Source organism: Bacidia gigantensis, assembly GCF_019456465.1.
Source record: "Bacidia gigantensis strain McMullin 20006 chromosome Unknown contig_74, whole genome shotgun sequence".
Classification (NCBI taxonomy): domain Eukaryota; kingdom Fungi; phylum Ascomycota; class Lecanoromycetes; order Lecanorales; family Ramalinaceae; genus Bacidia; species Bacidia gigantensis.
This window is the reverse complement of record NW_025408613.1, coordinates 1,351,029-1,369,702: the sequence shown is the minus strand read 5'-3', so window position 1 is coordinate 1,369,702 and position 18,674 is coordinate 1,351,029. Positions and strand designations below refer to the sequence as shown.

The 18,674-nt window shown below is 49.8% G+C and overlaps 7 protein-coding genes across 7 annotated transcripts; 3 read left to right on the top strand and 4 right to left on the bottom strand.

Moving 5' to 3' along the window:
* Window positions 1-465, top strand: KY384_000796 (uncharacterized protein; the record flags this gene model as incomplete). The annotated part of the gene is made up of 2 exons (XM_044809330.1): window positions 1-85; window positions 350-465. 2 exons carry the CDS (start codon window positions 1-3, stop codon window positions 463-465), a joined length of 201 nt encoding a protein of 66 aa, XP_044665317.1.
* A 330-nt stretch (window positions 466-795) lies between these two features.
* On the top strand, window positions 796-6,946 carry KY384_000795 (uncharacterized protein; the record flags this gene model as incomplete). Its single annotated transcript, XM_044809329.1, has 11 exons — window positions 796-943; window positions 1,387-1,612; window positions 1,798-2,218; window positions 2,356-2,771; window positions 2,885-3,518; window positions 3,610-3,703; window positions 4,577-5,072; window positions 5,122-5,863; window positions 5,973-5,989; window positions 6,145-6,400; window positions 6,452-6,946. The coding sequence occupies 11 exons, from the start codon at window positions 796-798 to the stop codon at window positions 6,944-6,946; spliced, it is 3,945 nt and encodes a 1,314-aa protein (XP_044665316.1).
* Window positions 6,947-7,367: 421 nt separating this feature from the next.
* On the top strand, window positions 7,368-8,912 carry KY384_000794 (uncharacterized protein; the record flags this gene model as incomplete). The annotated part of the gene is made up of 1 exon (XM_044809328.1): window positions 7,368-8,912. The coding sequence occupies one exon, from the start codon at window positions 7,368-7,370 to the stop codon at window positions 8,910-8,912; it is 1,545 nt and encodes a 514-aa protein (XP_044665315.1).
* A 1,884-nt stretch (window positions 8,913-10,796) lies between these two features.
* On the bottom strand, window positions 10,797-11,904 carry KY384_000793 (uncharacterized protein; the record flags this gene model as incomplete). Its single annotated transcript, XM_044809327.1, has 2 exons — window positions 10,797-11,243; window positions 11,410-11,904. 2 exons carry the CDS (start codon window positions 11,902-11,904, stop codon window positions 10,797-10,799), a joined length of 942 nt encoding a protein of 313 aa, XP_044665314.1.
* Window positions 11,905-12,386: 482 nt separating this feature from the next.
* KY384_000792 (uncharacterized protein) lies at window positions 12,387-13,424 on the bottom strand (the record flags this gene model as incomplete). Its single annotated transcript, XM_044809326.1, has 1 exon — window positions 12,387-13,424. One exon carries the CDS (start codon window positions 13,422-13,424, stop codon window positions 12,387-12,389), a length of 1,038 nt encoding a protein of 345 aa, XP_044665313.1.
* Window positions 13,425-13,972: 548 nt separating this feature from the next.
* KY384_000791 (uncharacterized protein) lies at window positions 13,973-15,286 on the bottom strand (the record flags this gene model as incomplete). The annotated part of the gene is made up of 1 exon (XM_044809325.1): window positions 13,973-15,286. The coding sequence occupies one exon, from the start codon at window positions 15,284-15,286 to the stop codon at window positions 13,973-13,975; it is 1,314 nt and encodes a 437-aa protein (XP_044665312.1).
* Window positions 15,287-16,410: 1,124 nt separating this feature from the next.
* On the bottom strand, window positions 16,411-17,316 carry KY384_000790 (uncharacterized protein; the record flags this gene model as incomplete). The annotated part of the gene is made up of 1 exon (XM_044809324.1): window positions 16,411-17,316. One exon carries the CDS (start codon window positions 17,314-17,316, stop codon window positions 16,411-16,413), a length of 906 nt encoding a protein of 301 aa, XP_044665311.1.
* Between the last annotated feature and the right edge of the window lie 1,358 nt (window positions 17,317-18,674).

The following is an 18,674-nucleotide window of genomic DNA, read 5'->3' as shown; positions in this document are numbered from 1 at the left end:
ATGCCTTCTCCGTCCGTACAATCAACACGCAAAGGAGGCTTGAGCCTTGGCGAAGGCATCGGGGTGGGTGTTGGTGTCGCAGCCGGTATCAGTCTAATGGTAGCATTTGCAATCTACTTCTACTTAAAATGGAGACGAGAGAGAAGGGAACGTCTGGAGGGAGAAAGCAAGTGGGCCCCGAAGCAAGAGCAAGGCATTACAATACAACGAAACTTTTACCAGTCGAGCATACGAAGGTCAACTCCTCGGACAACATGAGCAAAGATGCATAAGGCTCATCAGGAAGAACACAAGAAACTTGCTGCAAGAGCTAGGGAGTATTAATGCCACAACTGGATGAGTGAAACAGGATGGAAAGGCTACCCAGGCGAATTGGTGGAAAGGCCGAGCACAACCATGAGCAACAACGACAGATCTGTGGAACCGTCCCATATTCAGTTCGCCAGGAACTTGGTTGGGGGTTGAAAGAGTGTGGATGTGTCCAGAGCAAAAGCCATGAGTCTCAACAATCGATCGCCAAAGACAAAAGGTTCGGCGGAGGACCTCGGGCGAACCTCCAGTCACGTCCGTCTTGGGCTGAGGAATGTAGCCACTATTACGGCATTGTCTTCTAGACCCAAGCCCTCAGAAGACTGCTCATTGGCACGACGAGTACATGGTGGTAGTACTATTCCAATTAATATCAAAACCGGACCGTGAGAGGTTAGAAGCATGTAGGATTTCTTCCAGTGCGTGCCTTACCAAGGACAGCCGAACAAGAACGAGTGTCTTCGCCTTGACATATCCCTCACCACCATGCTCGTATCGAAAGCACGAGATGCACTGGCTAGGCAGTCGTCGCAGGCAAACGGTGGTGCATACGTGTGCATGGATGATGCGCACCCCACTTCGCCCGCATTACGGGGACACATCACTGGCGGAACAGGTTCAGTTGGCAAGGACCGTTCCATGCAAGGGTTGTCGCGCTATCGAGGAGCAGACGCCTTATCTGCGCCCAACCCACCACGAACGAACCGGATCGGCCACGCATAGGAGAAAAGCAGGATTGATGACAACATCGAGTGGAGATCTGCAAATGCGGAGATATTGGACCAATCGATATAGGGGCAGGAGCCAAGCCAGATCTAGCGTGAGCAGATTGGCATGCCCTTTTCAGGTAATGCGAGCCCAATGAGGAAGGCGCTAAAACATACCAATCTCGGGATTCATCAAGCCATCCGAAACCCTACGTGACTCGTTCCTAGATAGGGAAAGGGTCATGGAGGGGAATACGGCATTGATCATTTGACGAAGCTGTTCTCTTCCCCTCGCGAAGTCTGCATCCTCTTCGTTGTCTTTATCAATTCACTCCTCTCGTTCTATTATTCTATTGCTACATTGATTAAGGTCTACTCATTATGCATCAATCACTCTTTCTTACTGCTATCGCCCTTACTGTGAGCACATTGGCTGCGCCAGCCCCATCCAGCAATCATGTTCTTCATGAAAAACGAGAGGCGAAACTTTTGCATTGGGAGAAGAGAGATCGTGTTCATCCTGACGTCCTTTTGCCAGTCAGGATCGGGTTGACTCAAAGCAACCTTGACAAGGGACCAGAGTTACTAGATGAAGTGTAGGTGCCTTGCAAGATCTTCGACATACCCGATGTCGGCACCGTTTCCCTGTTTAGTCACCGGAAGCCCGTCTACCTTCTGTTGCCTTCCAAGACATGTCTACTTTGCTGTTCTGAGGTAGAGTTGTTGGTCGTGATTGCTCAAGCATCTTGATAAAGCTCTAACATACTAACTCAATGCTCAGATCGAATCCAGCATCACCAAAGTACGGTCAGCATTATTCGATGGAAGATGTTTACGACATCTTTGCACCCCAAACAGAGACTGTAGAGGCCGTGCGCACCTGGCTTCAGGACTCAGGCATCCACGTCGACCGAATTTCCCAATCCACCAACAAGCAATGGATTCAGCTTGATTCGACTACAGCGGAGCTTGAAAGCTTGATCAACGCAGACTATCACCACTACGAGCATTACCAGACGGGCAGATCAAACATTGCTTGTGACGAGTACTCTGTCCCAGCCCATGTACAACCACACATTGACTACATTACGCCTGGTCTCAAGCTCCTGACCCCTTCACATCCCAAAGACCCCGAAGAGAAAGCCAAGGTCCGCAAGCGTACTTTCGGCGTGACTGCACCATCGAGTGGGGGGCACAAGCCAGTTCTTCCACCTGTCATCCACCAACTCACAGAACCCCTTAACAACACATTGTCACGCACATTGAGCGCACTATGCCAAAGAGCAATAATCCCCCTCTGCATCTCTACCCTCTACAACATCCCCCCGCCACCAAAAAGGCCAAAGGCAACGAACTCGGCATCTTCGAAGACCTAGGCGACGTGTACGCGCAAGAAGACCTCGACCTCTTCTTCGCCACTCTCGCCCCAAACATCCCAATCGGTACCCACCCAAAGCTCGACGCCATCGACGGTGCCACGGCGCCGAATCCTGTCACAGCTGCTGGCGCCGAGTCCGATCTCGATTTCCAAATCAGTTACCCCATCATCTATCCGCAAAACAGCATTCTCTTCCAGACGGACGATCCCGTCTACGAAGCCGACTACGAATTCAATGGCTTTCTCAACAACTTTCTCGATGCTATCGACGGCAGTTATTGCACGTACTCCGCCTTTGGCGAGACCGGTAATTCGCCTCTTGATCCCCCGTATCCGGATCCGGCGCCTGGCGGGTATAAGGGGCAGCTGCAGTGCGGGTTCGTCCCCCTCCCCTTTTGCCCTTCCCCCTTCCCCTTCCCCTTCGCTCCCCTCTCTTCTTTTACCTTCCTTCCTGCCCCCATACCCGCTAACCTCCGTCCACCCCCTTCAGCGTCTACACCCCGACAAACGTCATCTCCATCTCCTACGGCGGCCAAGAATCCGACCTCCCGGCCTCCTACCAACAGCGCCAATGCAACGAATACATGAAACTCGGCATGGCCGGCATCTCCATCGTTGTCGCCTCAGGCGACTCTGGCGTCGGCGGACCCATGGGCCGCTGCCTCGGCCCCAACAACAATATCTTCTCCCCGGACTTTCCTGCTACTTGCCCCTTCCTCACTACCGTCGGCTCCACCTTCTTGCCCCCAAATGGTGATGTCACGAAGGATGCTGAGGTCGCTACGACAAGGTTTCCGAGTGGAGGCGGGTTTTCTAATGTTTTTGGACGGCCGAAGTATCAGGATGCCGCTGTGGCCGCGTATTTGGCCAGTGGGGTTGTGGGGGTTCCGGGGTATGCGAATGGGAGTGTGGGTCAGGGCGGCGGGGTGTATAATAAAGATGGGAGGGGCTATCCGGATGTTAGCGCTGTGGGCGATAATGTGGTTATTTTTAATAAGGGGATGCCGGTGTTGATTGGGGGCACTAGTGCCAGTGCGCCGGTTTTCGCGAGTGTGTTGGTTAGGGTTAATGAGGAACGGATTGCACGGGGAAAGGGGAGGGTGGGGTTTGTTAATCCGGTTTTGGTATGTTGTCTTTCTCTTCATCGTGGGAGGGAGAGAGGTGGAGGGGTGGGGCAATCAAGGTGAAAGATGTGTGCTGATATGAAGTTTGCAGTATGCCCATCCGGAGATCCTGAATGATGTTACCGTGGGCAATAATCCTAATTGTGGGAGTAATGGGTTTGCGGCTACGAAGGGGTGGGATCCTGGTAGGTGCTGACATTTTCAATTATATTCTTGTGTTTGGATGGATGCTATTTGATGGACGAATGATGGATGAATGCTGATATTGGGTACAGTGACTGGATTGGGCACGCCTAATTATCCGAAGATTCTGGCGCAGTTCTTGAGTCAGTAGGAGGAGCTCGAGAGGTTTTGAGTTGGTGCATTGCGTATTGGACCATGGATCATTGTGCATTGCGTTGGTTTGACATTAAATGGGATGGCATTGGCGGTTGCATTGGAAGGGGTTTGGGAATCATGGGTGGGTGATGATTATGGTATATATTGAAGTAATCTCTAATCGTAAAGATTAATGCTGTCGAATGACATTGTTGATCGCATACACGCATGAGTGGTAATATGGTCATTAGATGTGAAGCGTTGATCAGGATATGGTGGTCAGTTGAGGCGCGTGTCTAGGCGCAAAGGCTGCTTGAGCGCCTCGCCTGGAGCACCCCCGAAATCAATAGAGTACGCCCCCTGGAAACAAGGTTCGACCCCGGAAATCCCACGACGCTTGCACATAAGACCGTGGCGATATTTCGACTGGCCAATTCTTACGTCTTTCCTCTTTCTCGTCTTCTCAGACACTTGTGGTGGGTAAAGGCATGCCCACCCTTACCACCACAGTGTTCGAGCCCGTCCACCCCCTACCTCCGCTGCGCCACGTTTAATGTCTTCCCTGCGTCGATGTGATGGCAGTCACAATCGGGGCGACTGCTCATTGGCTATCTGCAGCTCCAAAGTAGCGCACGCCTCTGAGGCAGATTCCGTCAGGCTGAGCTGACCTCACAATGACATCCGGAACCTGTTTCTACGTCCAGATACTGCTGCATACTTTTCATCATGTATAACCGTAGGAAGTGTTGTAGCGACTGCCGCCGAATATAGATCGAATGATACAGGCCACGCCAGCGACGACGCTGCTATGGACCCACTTTCCGTTGCGGCGTCTGTGGTCGGCCTACTGACAGCAGCAGGAAAAGTCTCTGCCCTTCTCTCAAAGTTTGTTGGCGGCTCAGTGGGCGCGCCTGTACTTGCGAAGACGATCTTACAAGAAGTTACAGACATAAGCGCCTGTCTCGCTCAATTGCAGACGTTCTTGACCGGCACGCGGATAGGATCGAGATCCAGGACGGCGTTGATATTGGTGGAGCAAGTTGTCGTGACACTGACTGATTGCGTCCTTACATTCTCCGAGCTTGAAGATATCCTTGGATCTCTCAAAGTCGGAGACCCGAGGGTGATCATCAACCGACTCCTGTGGGTCAAGCGGGAATCGGCGCTTAGAGCTCTCACCCAACGTCTGCACTCTTCGAAGACCTCGCTCAACTTGATGTTGTCGACTCTGACTTGGTAAGAGCCTTTTGCCCCTTCCTTAAGACGGTCCTAATTGGAAATCTAGTGAATCAGTCGACCAAGCCACGAGCGCCGTTGAACATCTCACAGAGCTTGTGCAACAAGTATTACGGGACAATCAGGATCTTGTGTCACGACTACAACAGGCCCCATCTATCAGTAGCAACGTAACAGCGCCATCAACTCTTTCAGCACATAATACAGTCGGCGGTAATGCCAAGGACGAGGATGACCCTTTGACTGACGAGGATGACGAGGATGATGCTTCAACTATCATTCCACGTAACCGTGGCAAGCTTCTCTTTAAATTTCCTAGGGATTCTGAACTGCAGTTCGAGCATGACCTTCAAAACTCTCGAGTCTACACCCGCACGATGCGTAGAAAGTCGAGGGACTCGCTAGTATCGTCTGCTGCTATTTCTTTGGGTTGGTCTTGTCTCTCGGAGATCAGTCTCGCTGGTGTTTCGCAAATTTCTGTAATTTCTTTACCTGTGACGGCCAGCGAACTTGCCAATGGTCAACATTATCATACACACGGAAGCAAACCCTCCTCAATTCCCGTGACGAAGACCTCGCAAGACCTCAGGCCTATCCAGATATCATTGATAGGTGCATTAATTTCAGGAAAAACCACGGTCTTCAGGCAGCTGCGACAAATACATGGGGTTGAGATGGCTAGTTGGGAGCGCGACGAAGCCCGTGCAGTATTGCGGAAAAATCTCGATACGGTCTCCAGGCTATTGTGTGGACTACTTATTCCTCTGTCGGAACATGACTTCCAGTACCTTGTAAGTCAATGCTCCCCACTCTCTGTAGCCAATCAGACTGACTGAATTACCAATAGCAACCCCATGAGCTGAAAAATTGGAAGCAGGCTATATAATGGCTAACCGAAAGGATATTGACCACGAAAGGTGTGCTGACTATCTAGCAGTTTGCAGAAAGTTACTTCAAGCCGAAGATGGTGATAATTTGCTTCGTTCGGGAGATAGCCATGGGCTCCACCACAATATCAAATAGTGAGACTGCAGGCTCTATACCGGAGAATTAGCTAACCATTCGTGTGCAGCATTCTCGAGCATCCAGAGCTAGTTCTACCAGGCGACCTGTCGGAGAACTCCAGCTTTTTCCATGCGAGGAGCGGCACCACAAGTGACGAACCATTTGACTTTTGGTACAAAGGCCGAGCATACCAATTAAAAGACATCGGCAATAGAAGGCCTAGTCATAAGATATGGTTGGCAGATTGTGTCAATTCTGACGTTATCATGTATACCGTCGCGCTCACTGGGTATTGCTACACATCCTGGCGAGACACTAATTTGGTACGTAATCATGCGCGATCGGCGTAACTAGATTGACTTAAAAGGGTACAGAACCAAATGGATGAAGCTTTGGCTGGATTTCAGTGGCTTACCAAAAAAACGCGTGCTCCAATCATATTACTCTTCACCAAAACAGACGTGCTTCGGAGGAATCTACCAATATTTCCATTATCTCATTACGCCGAATCCTATTCTCACGGGACAAACTACGAGAAAGCCTGCGAATATTTTGCGGACCGCTTCCAGCAATTATATACCAGGCATTTCGCTGGAGCAAATGAGCTATTTATCTACTTCGTCAATGCTGTCGATCCAAACGAAGTTAAAATCGTATTTCGGAGGATCGAACAAGAAGTCTTAAGCAACTATCACAAGTACACGCCTACGCCAGAAACAGGCCGAACGACACTTGCCAGTAACCACCACGCAATTCATGTCGAACAAAAGATAGAAACCTCAGAGCAGTCCTACGGAAGCTCCGTTCCATTGTTGCAAAGACCCGCCCTGCATACTTTTGGTATTACTACCGATTGCTCAGCCAATTGATACACATCGTAACGAGTAAAGACGTTCATTCAAGCGCAAGGCAGGGGCAGCGAACACAACAGAGTCGTTATCATTAGTACTAGCAAAGCGTTCAAAATTACGAGTGAGTTGTTTTAGCGGATAACTGAGCTTGATAGCTCAAGTAAACTTCTCACAGAAGCTACGTAATGTCTATGACCAGGATGAATTGTCTCGAGATTGGGTGCTCTCTACGAATTGGATACCCATTAAATACTTGCGTACGGAAGTAAATTACGCCTCCAAGATGCTGCCCCTTGCCTGGGCTAAGCCCAGAAAGAATGACCTACGTGGAATAAATTACTGCACTAATGATCACCTTTGTGCGCCGACCACCACATCATCGTTTCCTCCTCCACACTTTGCTCTCTATTCACTCTGTCATCAACTCATAGCATCTAGTATGTCCCAAAAAACCTCCTCTTCGTCCTCATCACCTTCATCTCCTCTCTTCCGCCTACCCCTCGAGATCCGCCAACAAATCTACACCTACCTCCTTCGCCCGGCCAATTGCAAGAACTTCCCCTCACCCTCCTCCACCACCACTACAAGCACGAACGACTCCTCAGCCTCCGACTCCTCACTACCCTCTCAAGATGACCCGTCCGACCTCCCTCCTTCTCCGGCATCTCCAACATCGAACCACCTCCTCACGGGCCCGAACTACACCTACCCCATCCCCCTCTTTCTACTCTCTCGCCAAATCCACACAGAGACCCTCCCTCTCTTCCGGTCCCTCAATAGATTCGTCAAGATCTCAACCCCATGGTCCGAAGCAATCCGACACATCAACAGCGAAGGGGGCGTCGGCGTCGTAGCCATCGGATCCCAAGCCACAGATTTTCAGAATTTTCATCTGAGGGTGCTGATCAGTACGGCCATGGTCCCAGGAATGGGCACCACTGATCCAGAGAATTATGATATGATTACTGAGATGGGGGAGCTGGAGGGGTTTGTGCGCACGTGGGGGTTTAGTCATTTGAACAGTGCGAGGCATTTAAATCCACATTTGGTGCTGAGGGTAGATCTGAAGGAGCCTTACCCAAGACAGTCTACTGGTCAGGCAGCAAAACAGAAGGGGTTAGACGTGGCACTGCAGACACGGCTACTGTCGCCCTTTGGCAAGCTGAAGGATTTGAACCAGATGCTATTCGATTTCCACGGTCGGCCATTCTTCGAAGGCGGGGATGTGGACGAAGAGGTGAAGGAAATGGTGATTAAAGAGCAGGCGATACCAGAATTGACGCCCGAGGAGCGGATACAGCGGTGCAAGGAGCTAGGGATTGAAGGGGAGGTTTGCATTGGGAAGAAAGAGTACAAGCAAGCGATAGACTGCTATCTCAAAGCGTTCGAAGCCGTGCACATATATCACACAGAAAGCGGAAGGAAGAGAGAGGTCCACTGCGATTCATACTACGCAGTTGAGCTCCGAGACGGTGACTACAGAGGCCAATTCGGGCATCTCGTACGGATCATGTTACGAATATCCCTCGTCGCGCGCGTCATGGACGCCTTCATCAAACTCCAAGAATGGGAAGACGCCCTCTTCTGGGGCCGCCGCAGCATCTCCACCTTCAAAAGCAGCTTGCAGTCGCAGTCACAAGAAAATGCAGACCCTGAGATATACCCCGAAAGGCACGTCGTGCACGCCACGAGGAAGGTGGATAGTATGTGGTTGATTGATGGATACTGGGAAACATTCATGCGGGAGGCGAAGGCGATGCAGTTTGCGGGAAAGCCGGATATGGGGTTGATATTCTACAGGACGGCGATTGCGGGGAGGGAGGTCAGGAGGAAGGATGATGAAGAGGTGAGGGCGTGTATGGATGCCGCAGAGGCGTTTAGACCTGAGGATCCGCTTGTTAAGGTCGAGGCGAAGGCGATGGCGTTGAGGATTATGGCGCGGAAGGACGATTTGGTTGAGTGTGTGAATAGTGGGCCTGGGTAGGAGAGGAGGAGCGGGGAGGAGATGGCACTGGATTGTTGGCTGTTTTTGTTGAAGACACTCTGCTCGAGCGATACTTTCCGGTGGCGTGTACGATACTGTGAGCAATTACGAATAATCTTACAACGAGCTGCCGCCTCCAGCTTCAGGTCCGTCTCCAACGTCAGGCGCGATACCTTTTTCTCCGCCGTGCACGTCCCAGCCCCGGAGATGCTCGGCCACCCCGCAATTCGAAATATCTCACTCTACGTTCCTCTTACACAAAGACTTCACCTACTCTTCATTGCCCAGCGCACCTGTTCACCATCAATCCCCTTCCCTTTCTTATCCCACGCTCACGCCTCTCTCTATAATGCTACCACCCCACCCCCTCGCTCTTCTCCCCATGCTACTACTCCTCACCACACTCGTCGCCACCAAGACGACTAAACCCCAAGGCCTCAAATACGACGAAGGTGACGTGGAGGAAATCGTCATCGACGTATCTGAATTGGGCGGCGGCGGTGGTGGTGGTGGTATTCCGGGGCTGAATATCCAGGAAGTTCCACGTGAGCCGGGGAGGGTGGGGGATTGGCCTGCTTGTGTGGTGTGTATGCTTCTACCTTTTCTCCATCTTTCGGTTGCTTTGCTGTGATGGGTTGCGTTTGAGAGTGGTTGGGGCGAAGGGAGGAAAGGAGGAAGGGGAAGGATTGGAAGGATTGGAGGGGACATGGCTGATGAGAACTGATTGCAGAAGAACTTTGCGGACGATGCGGCAGAAGCAGGTGGATGTGCCTTCCCCCAGGACGCGGAGTGCGTGTGTCATTGTCCTGCGTTCAACGACAGGTGGGCGGAAGGGGAGGTGGAGGGGTGTGGGGAGTGGGAGAGGGGAGGTATGTTTGCTATTTTCTTTCTTTGTCTTGAATTGGTGGTGTGGGCTTTGGATGCGGTGGCTGGTAGGAGGGGGGAAGGAAGGGGGGCGGGGGGGATGGAGGGGAGGAGGATGAATATGTGGCTGATATATGGGTGATAGTGATTGAGACGCTGAGAATGAAAATGTGTAAGCCGTTTGGGGGACCGAGGTTGAGGATGGGGAGTGCTTGCGGGGAGAGGAAAGAGGGAGATGGGGATGGGAGAGATCGGGAGGGAGAATTGTGAGTTGGCTCGTGTATGAGTGAGGGCAGTGAGTCTTCGAAGGTTGGACGAGTTGGGTATGTATGGTTTGTTCTCGGTGTTTTTGTTGAGTATGAATTTAGTGTAGCAAATTGTTGGAAGTCTACTCATCTGTTCCCACATCTATCATGAATTGTCTGCTTGTAAAATCCCCTTCAGATGATATTATCGGCTGAGTGCAGCTACTTTTTCTCTTATGTACCTTCCAGCTGACATTTCTACAAAACATAGCGAGATTGATTGTGGTTTTGATATGAAGAAACGAGCAAACGAGCAAACTGTCTGCCAAAAAAAATCATCTCAGACTCCTAATCGGTGTTTCCAGCATCCACAGCAGCGATTTCTGATTACTTGTACTCGGTATGAGTATGCCTCATTCTCTGGAGTGAAAGTGAAGGTGGTTACGAAATAAATGGATGGTGGGAAGAAGGTGAAGATTTTGGGATTGATGAAAGAGGTGTGACATATGGATTTGAGATTCGAATACAGAAGTCTGCCTCTTCATGCTCGGACCCGACGACTTACGTACATCAAGCATATGTGACGGTCTCAAAGTCCTTGCTCTAATTCTGCGTTTGGCAATGTGCATTGATAATTGGTATTCCGGGTAATCCTTATGACCCGGTGATATGTTATTCCCGATATTTTAGCGAATTCTATGAAAATCTACATTGCAGACAGGCAAAATTTGTGCTTCTTACACACTTGCTTCTCTTCATCCATCTTGGTTCCTCCTTAGTACCGATACTTCTCGTATATAGACCTCTTCTTACGTCTACGCTTTTCCACCCTATGTCCATCGGTAATTGGCCCTTTCTTTGCCGCCTTTACAGCTGCAATTTTCTTTGCTGCCTCTTTCTTTGCTGCTTTCTTCAAGGCTGCTTCTTCTTTTGCGGCCAGTTTTTCCTCGGACTTCTTCGCCGCCAATGTCGCCTCTATCGTCTTGTTCAGCTGCACCTTTTCCGGCGATGCTTGAGATATCTCATACTGGAATTGGAATCCTCCATCTGGAATTAACCACTGAACAACCACTCTATCCGAATTCATGGACTTCAGTAGACCAACCAAACCCCTGTAATGTCCGCTTCGAAGTATGGCTAGGTCGGCAGGGTCAAAGGAATTGCGCATCTTATCACGACCCTCCAACTCGTAATGGTAGGGTTGGATCTCAGACCATCTCCCCTCAAATCTATCGCAGGAACGAGCATGGCAAGATTCATCCTTTGAGTGCCCATACCCAATTCTTCCCCATGTCCAAACCTAGGTTGAACAAACCTCGGTTGAACGGGTCTAGGGGATATTCTCCTCCAGCAAAATTGTATGGGATTTTTGGCAGGGTCTTGGCTACCGCCCATGAACGCAGCCCCTTCGGCAGCCTACAGATCGACTCCACGTACGGGAACAGTAAATGGTCCATGGATTCCGTACGGGGAGATTGTCCGTTCAAAATACTAGCATTAAGTACCCTAACGTGGGTTTCGGTGAACAGTTTGCTGTATCTATTTGAGTTATCACGTGTGGCGTGATCTAGGAGATCTTCTTTGAGGGCATTCATGGCCGCGGGTCCCGAATTTGCCGCTTCCCTATATGACCATGGAGATGGCTTGACAAGACCTAGAATGTACGGTAGTGTACGTGCTAGAATAGGTCGAGCGAGACTGCACCATTGGTGGCTCACTAGGGCCATGTTGAATAGAGCATCGAGGCTCCTGCCTAGCCGGTTTCTTGAGTTTCTGAACGGTCCAGTGTTGCTTACTTCGCTTAGCTTCTCTACTGTTGATATGACATCGACGAGGAGGTGCTCGCAAATGTGTATCTGTAGCTCAACTGGTAATTTGTTCATCGTCTATGTCGTCCACAGATTTTTGGGGGCTTATTTAGCCGATAGTCATGGGTGGGCAATGGTGATTTGAGTGACAATTGCACAGGACAGGTGGTAGTATGAGCGGTGTTTCAAGAGGTCGATGAAGCCGATCACGCAACTAGAAGTTTGAATGATTTCGACCGGCTATAGATAAATCGAGGGCGTGTCATGTTTTTAAACAAAGCTATCCTCGTGACACTTGGTGTCACACTTTGTTTGTGATTACATGAATTACTAGCTGATGTTGATGACACAAACCTTTACATTGTTGTTTCTGCACATCACATTATAATTGCCCTGGATTTTAATTCAAGCATTTTGGTCAGTAATTCACTAATATATAGTTTGTTTCCTCGCTGATCTGCTGTTGTTTGTTACTCGACTTTCATCATATCAGCTACTCCTATATATCCTGAGCCTTTCAGTGGTATATAACAGCTTTTCCGTGATCACCTCACAATTCACCTCTTCTTCTTGTGGCCCGACTTTTCCACTCTATAGCTGATTACCTTTGGCCCCTTCTTCGTTGGCTTCTTATTCATTGGCTTTTTCTTGGCTGCCCACTTCGCCCTTACCTTTTCTGCTGCTTTCTTTTCGGCCTTCTTGATCTCCGCCGCAAGCTGTTTTTCCAACTCCCGCTTCTCCGCTAATTTTTCCGCTGCTTTACGTAGACTTCTTTTTCTCATCCGTCGTCTTGCTGGAGTCTCGGCAGCAACGTTCCACTCCTTAGTATCTTTATTCTGTTGAACGATTACCGCCTGCGGGTCAAAAGACTTCAGTAAAGACAGTAGACCTTGATATCGTCCTCGTAAAAGGGCATCCCTGGCGGGACCAGTGAAGTTGAAACCCTTGTCGTTGGAACCTTTCAATCCATGATAGGGGTCCGTATCACTTAGTTGTGGGCCAGGCCGGCAGGATTCATCCCCTTCGTACCATGCCCAATTGAAGCCCATACCATGTGTTCCTTGAGGCATCCTTAGAAAGGGTCCAGGCGAAGGAAAGATATATGCATACGGTTTTTTTGGTAAGCTTTTACAGACAGCCAACGAGCGTAATCTCTTCGGCAGTCGGCAAATTGACTCCAGATATGGGAACATCAGGCGGTCTTGGTTGGATTTCAAGTCCAGAGCGTGATCTCCAGTGAAGAGATTAGGGTAACGCGAGTCATTTTTGCTCCCGAAAAAGACTTCTGCTTCAAGCGCTTGGACGGCGGCAGTTCCAGATTTCTGCGCTTCGATATAGGCCCATGGAGAAGGCTTGATAAGGCGGCTCAGAATCTGGTCCAATCTTCGCGCCACAACGGCTTCTGTGATTTCGCGCCATTGACGACTTGTGCGTAGGAGATTCCAGGCAGGATCAAGGCTTTGACCTAGTCGGAATTTGAGGGTTTTCCATGGTCCACTATTGCTAACATTCCTCAATTTCTCCGATATTGATATCGCGTCGAAAAGTAGACTCTCACTGATTTGAGCCTTAAGCTCAACCGGCAATTTCTCCATCGCCTGTATGATTCAAAACTATGCAAGATTTCTCTCAAAGCCAGAGAGCATCCTTGAAAAATGTTGTGGTAGTCAAAGCGGAACAATCTAGAATTTTGCTTGAGTAGTGTTCTCTCTGAGATGATGGTGTGTTGGGCAGGTAATAACAATGTCAAGGAAGCGCGGCTTTTGTATATAAATACAGATGGATTCACACATTTTGTGTGTCTAGGTAGAGTATCACACTTGCCACGATACTTAACAGTGTCATTGGCTGAGCACGTAGCATTGTTGGTGATTTCGAACGGTCTAGTTGGCAGTCGAAGGTGTGTCATGATATCAACAAAGACTTTCGGGTGACGTAGGTATTGTGTGATGGTCATATGGTGAACAATGAAGTTTAGCTGACATTTATGACACACATCTTTGTGCTGGTACCGCTGCTCCCTGTAGTAAGTTCATTCTTGACTTTCTACCAGATTGCAAACTATCCCCATTCTATTCCGAAACCAACCAAAGAGTATCCAGTCTCCCTGATTTCAGCTTCAACTTAGTTCCACAAAAGCTGCTCAGTACTTATACCTCTCATACAGGTACCTCTTCTGCTTGCGCTTTGGCTTTTCGACCCTATATCCCTCAGTGATCGATCCGTCCTTTGCTCCCTCCTTTGAAATTTTCTTCTCCGTAGCTTTCCCCTTGTCATTCGCTGCAATCTCGCTGGCTTCGTCTTTCGCCGCTGCTTGCCCTTCTGTCCTTAGTTTTCCGGTTGCTTGCTCTTCTACTGCTCGCGCCTCTGTTGCTTGTCGCTCTGCCGCCTTTTGTGCCGCTGCTTCCTCCAGCGCTGATACCTGCTGCAACATTTTCTTCTCGATTGCTTCCCACTTTGCGACTTTCCCCTGGGCTGCCAGTTTCTTCTCACTGGCCGTGGCCTCTGCGGCTTCCCACATACTTACCGCATCAATATGTGCCTTCTTCCTGCCTAGTGCTTTCTGTGCTGCCACCTTCTCCTTTGCGCCGATCTCCGTTGCCTTTAATCTCGCTGTTTGCGTCTTTGCCCAGTATTTTTCCGGGGTCTCCGCAGCTATATCGACCTGTTTGATAGTCTGGTTCCATCCAAGAATCACTGCTTCTGGATTGAAAGCTTTTAGCAAGGCTAGCAATCCTTGATAAAACCCCTCGTGGAGTCTATGGGAAATTTCCTTGTTGAGCAAAAAGCCGACGTCTTCACGTCCATAAGAGTGACGACGATTTTCGGTTCTTCGAAACCAATGATAGCGAGCTTCAGGGTTTATGTGAGGCTCCAGCCAATCTTTGATTGTCCAGAGAGACTCCCACGGTCGCTTCCAATTCATATGGTGGGCAATGCTACCGTTTCTATCGAACGGCAGATCACCAGGAGGAAAAGTATACAGCTCTTTTGGGGCCGTCATTCGGACCGCCCATCGGCGGATTGGCTCTGGCAAAACACATATCGACTCCAAGTAATCGAAAAGTAGTCGATCTTCATGCTCCGCAAGTCGGCCAAGATTTACTACATGATCATTTCGGAAGATATTCGCAGACATGAGTCGAGCCAGAACATTATCCACAGCTACTTGGCCTGAATTTTGCGCCTCGATGTACTGCCAGGGGGCTACTTTGACGGCGCGCCTCAATGTATCTTCCAGTGCTCGGTTCAAGAAAGGGTCTGTGACTGCTTTCAATGAACGGTTCGTGAGGGATAGATTCCGGAGGTTGGTCAGGCTCTGCGTCAGCGGCGGCCCGTAATCATCTATGTTGCTCCACCTATGATGGAAATTAGCCATTCTCGTCACCGCTGCAGTCACATCTTCAAGGAGACTATTGAATATCTGCGTCTGCAGCTCCAATGACAATCTGTCCATGGTCTATGTCGACCACAGATGTCTGGAGATTTATTTAAAGCCGATGACTATGACCCATGGGTAGAGTTTAAATATTGTTGTGAACATCGGACGACAGGTTGTCTCTCAGGCGACATCTCAGATCAGTGGCTGTGAGCAAATGAGCAAGGAATTTCAGAGACTTTTAAGTAGTTTTCTATAGCTACCAGAAGCGTGTTTGGAATTCACGTCACTCGGGTAACGCTCGGAATCGCAAGCATGATTGTCATGAACAAAAGAAGACCAGCCGACATTGATGTCACACGACTTCAGGGATCCACACACTCACTTTCCATTTTTTTGAGAGACTTGTCCACTCATCTAGTGTCATTACCCATGATACATCAACACAGCCTTCACCCCGCGCCACTAATCTCCGTTCCTTCTCTCTTCCCCCTCTTTCCACTGGGCCTTGCAATCGTCGCCTGCTCCAGGCCTCGATGTAGTAATCACCAACAGCTTCTCCGGAGTAGGTTGGATCTATCTCTCTCAAGTTGAAACTGGATCTTCCAATATTCATAGCCTTGAGGAGAGCATACCTATACTATGACTCAAGTTCTCCCAACGTGCTGATCGACTCTAATTACGCCCTTGGTGGCGATCTCGTGCTCAGCGTGTTCTCCCATGAGCTATTTTAGGGACTTCATCGCGCAGAGTAGGAGAAACTTGCAAATGTTAGTCTGAACTGAAGTTGACAGCTTGCTGATGTAGCTGATATCTGACATTTTTTTGAGCAAAAGACAGGTATGATGGCTGTGACTAGTGAACATTTAAAAAGTGAGGTGATGATGTATTTGGAGCTGAAAGGACATACTATAGTACAAAGAATATAGACCTCCTGTACCATTCTGATGGGCTGCGAGCAAGAATGGCACAAAGAAAGGTGGACGAGATTTCCCACAGCGTCCCGCTTGCGGTCTTCAAGATTGAGAGACTTGCAAAAGAGCTGGTAGGGCCCCATCCTTGATTTTATTCCCAAAAGGAGTATGATTGTCATCGCGTGCGAACCGCACGATTTGCACGTATTAGCTAGACTTACTTTATCTCCGTACCGACTTTCATACTGAAGCTACCCTATTCCATCATTTTGTCATTCATTTGAGCCTTCATGTTGTGCGAAACAGTCTCGGCTTTCGTGGCATTTTCGTCTTCTTCCAATTTCGTTCCATTTCCTGCTGCTCTTTTCGGCGACGTGCAAGCGTCCATTTAGATACTATCAGCGACCCATTATAGCTATCGCGTTCAAGGCGGACGGCTCCGGTGTTCATAGCCTTCAGAAGCATAACTAGAGCCCATGGAAAGTTTTTCCAGAGGCTAGGCAGTATTTCATCAAGGGTCTCGGGATATGCTCCATTTTCGACCCATATGGCGTTCAGATTGGACTGGGGCCTTAGGAACCAAGGCATATCAAGATCCTCCATGGTCATAGCAGGGACCAAGATCTCTCTTGCAACCGGGGTCTTGAGCCAGGCCCAATGTCGCGAGGCTTCGTGAAACTCTGGTGGTGTCGGATTAGGCGATGGCAATACAATAAAAGGCTTGGAAGGCGATGTCTTTTTCACGGCCCAGGGTCTGAACTTTGGCGGTAATTTGCATAGAGAGTTCAAGTAGGGGTAGAGATGCTTTTGTTTCTCCCTATCCGATGCGTCTATGAGAGGGGGACCACCGAAAAGGGTTTGGCGGCGGAGACGTCTCGTAGAAGCTTGCGTTTCTTCTACATCCTTAGAATCAGCTACTTGCCATGGGGCAACGTTGAGGTATTTGTTCAGGATGATATAGCGTATTTGGCTTGACGTAGGCCGTACGATGACGCGCCAGTACTTGCTTGCACGTCCAAGATTCGTAAGGTCGGTAACCGCCTGCTCAAAACTAGATGCGTTCTTCTCAATTTCATCTGGCTCGTCTGTGTCCGAGAGCTGCTGTAGAGAAGCCGTAGCGTCATCGAGAAGGCATTCACAGATGATTTTTTGAATTTCAACGGGCACGACGGTGATCGAGTCATGTTCTGACATATTTGAAGCGGCTGGCATATCAATACGATGATCAGTAGAAACTAGCGAGCGCGCGAAAGTGATGGCGTTGGAAAATCCTCAGTGAAGGAACATGGGTCAGGAGGTTGGGACAGTAAAAGAAAGACCGGAATGACATGGCGAGTGCCATTTAAAGAAAGCGCCCCACAAATGCGTGTTGGAAGATCAATGAAAAACGCCGGAGGCTTCAACACATAGAACAAAGGAAGCCGAATGCGTACACGCCACAATCAACACCCATAAACAATCTTTCACGGGGCTGCTTGAATCGCACACGAAGGACATCTGAACAACGCAATTCGATTGAAATGATACTCTTAATCCTCAGGTATCCCACATTAGCTCAGAGATTCCCTAATGAAATCTTCAGACCTGCACCAGGCTAAGCAGCAATTCCAGACACTTACAAACGTCTTTGTATGATTATCAACCCAGCTGACGATGCAACGATCCCAAAACCCAACACCAAGACGACGACGACCCCGACGACGCATTAGCAGGATCACAAAGCTGAACATCACAGCCCCGCCCTCTTCCACGCCCCAACCCTCCCCTTCGTCGCCTCCACCCCCGCCTTCATAACAAACTGAAAATGATAAAACGCGCCATTCACGCCACCCTGAACAAACCTCTCCTTCTTAAACCGCGTATACCCCATCGCCAGCCCCTTAATAGTCTGCCAAGCAAAGCAAGTCTGCGGTTTGCCCGGCTGCGTCACCCACACGAGGATATGATCGACAGCGACATCGAAGGCCCAGCTGAGCAGCACTTCCTTGCCGGCTTCGACGACCATGGAGGCGGTGTCGATGGTGTCGCCCAGGGGTGAGGAGGCGGCTAGGCCGAGGTACATCCATGTGCAGACTTGTTGGGCGGGGATGAAGGAGCCGTCGGGGTCGTTGCGGGGGGTGAGCGCGCTGGTTGGGCTTTCGTTGTTATTGTTGTTGGGGAAGGTGGAGAGGGGGAGGGGGAGGGAGCGCTTGAGACCCTTGTCGTCGGCGCAGCCGCCTACGCTGCTAGGCCCCCGGTTTGCCGCGTGTGCTAAAGGGATTGTGATGGAGGCTTGGGAGTCGCAGTGGTCGTTTGTGACGGTGTCGACCCAGTCTTGAGGCGCGGGGAGCTGTGTGCTGGGATCTTCTTGGCGGGGGTGTAGAAAGAGGAGAGGGGAGGGAAAGGGGGTTGTGGCTACGAGAGTTGTGAGGCAGAGAAGAGCTGCTGCTGTGGAGATAGTGTGGTGCATAGTTGGAAAATCTTTAAGTGGAGAATCAGAGGTTGCAAGAGTTCGAATGATGCTCTTCATTCAAGTTGGGCAGTAATATGTCTTTAATATGTCTCTTGAATAC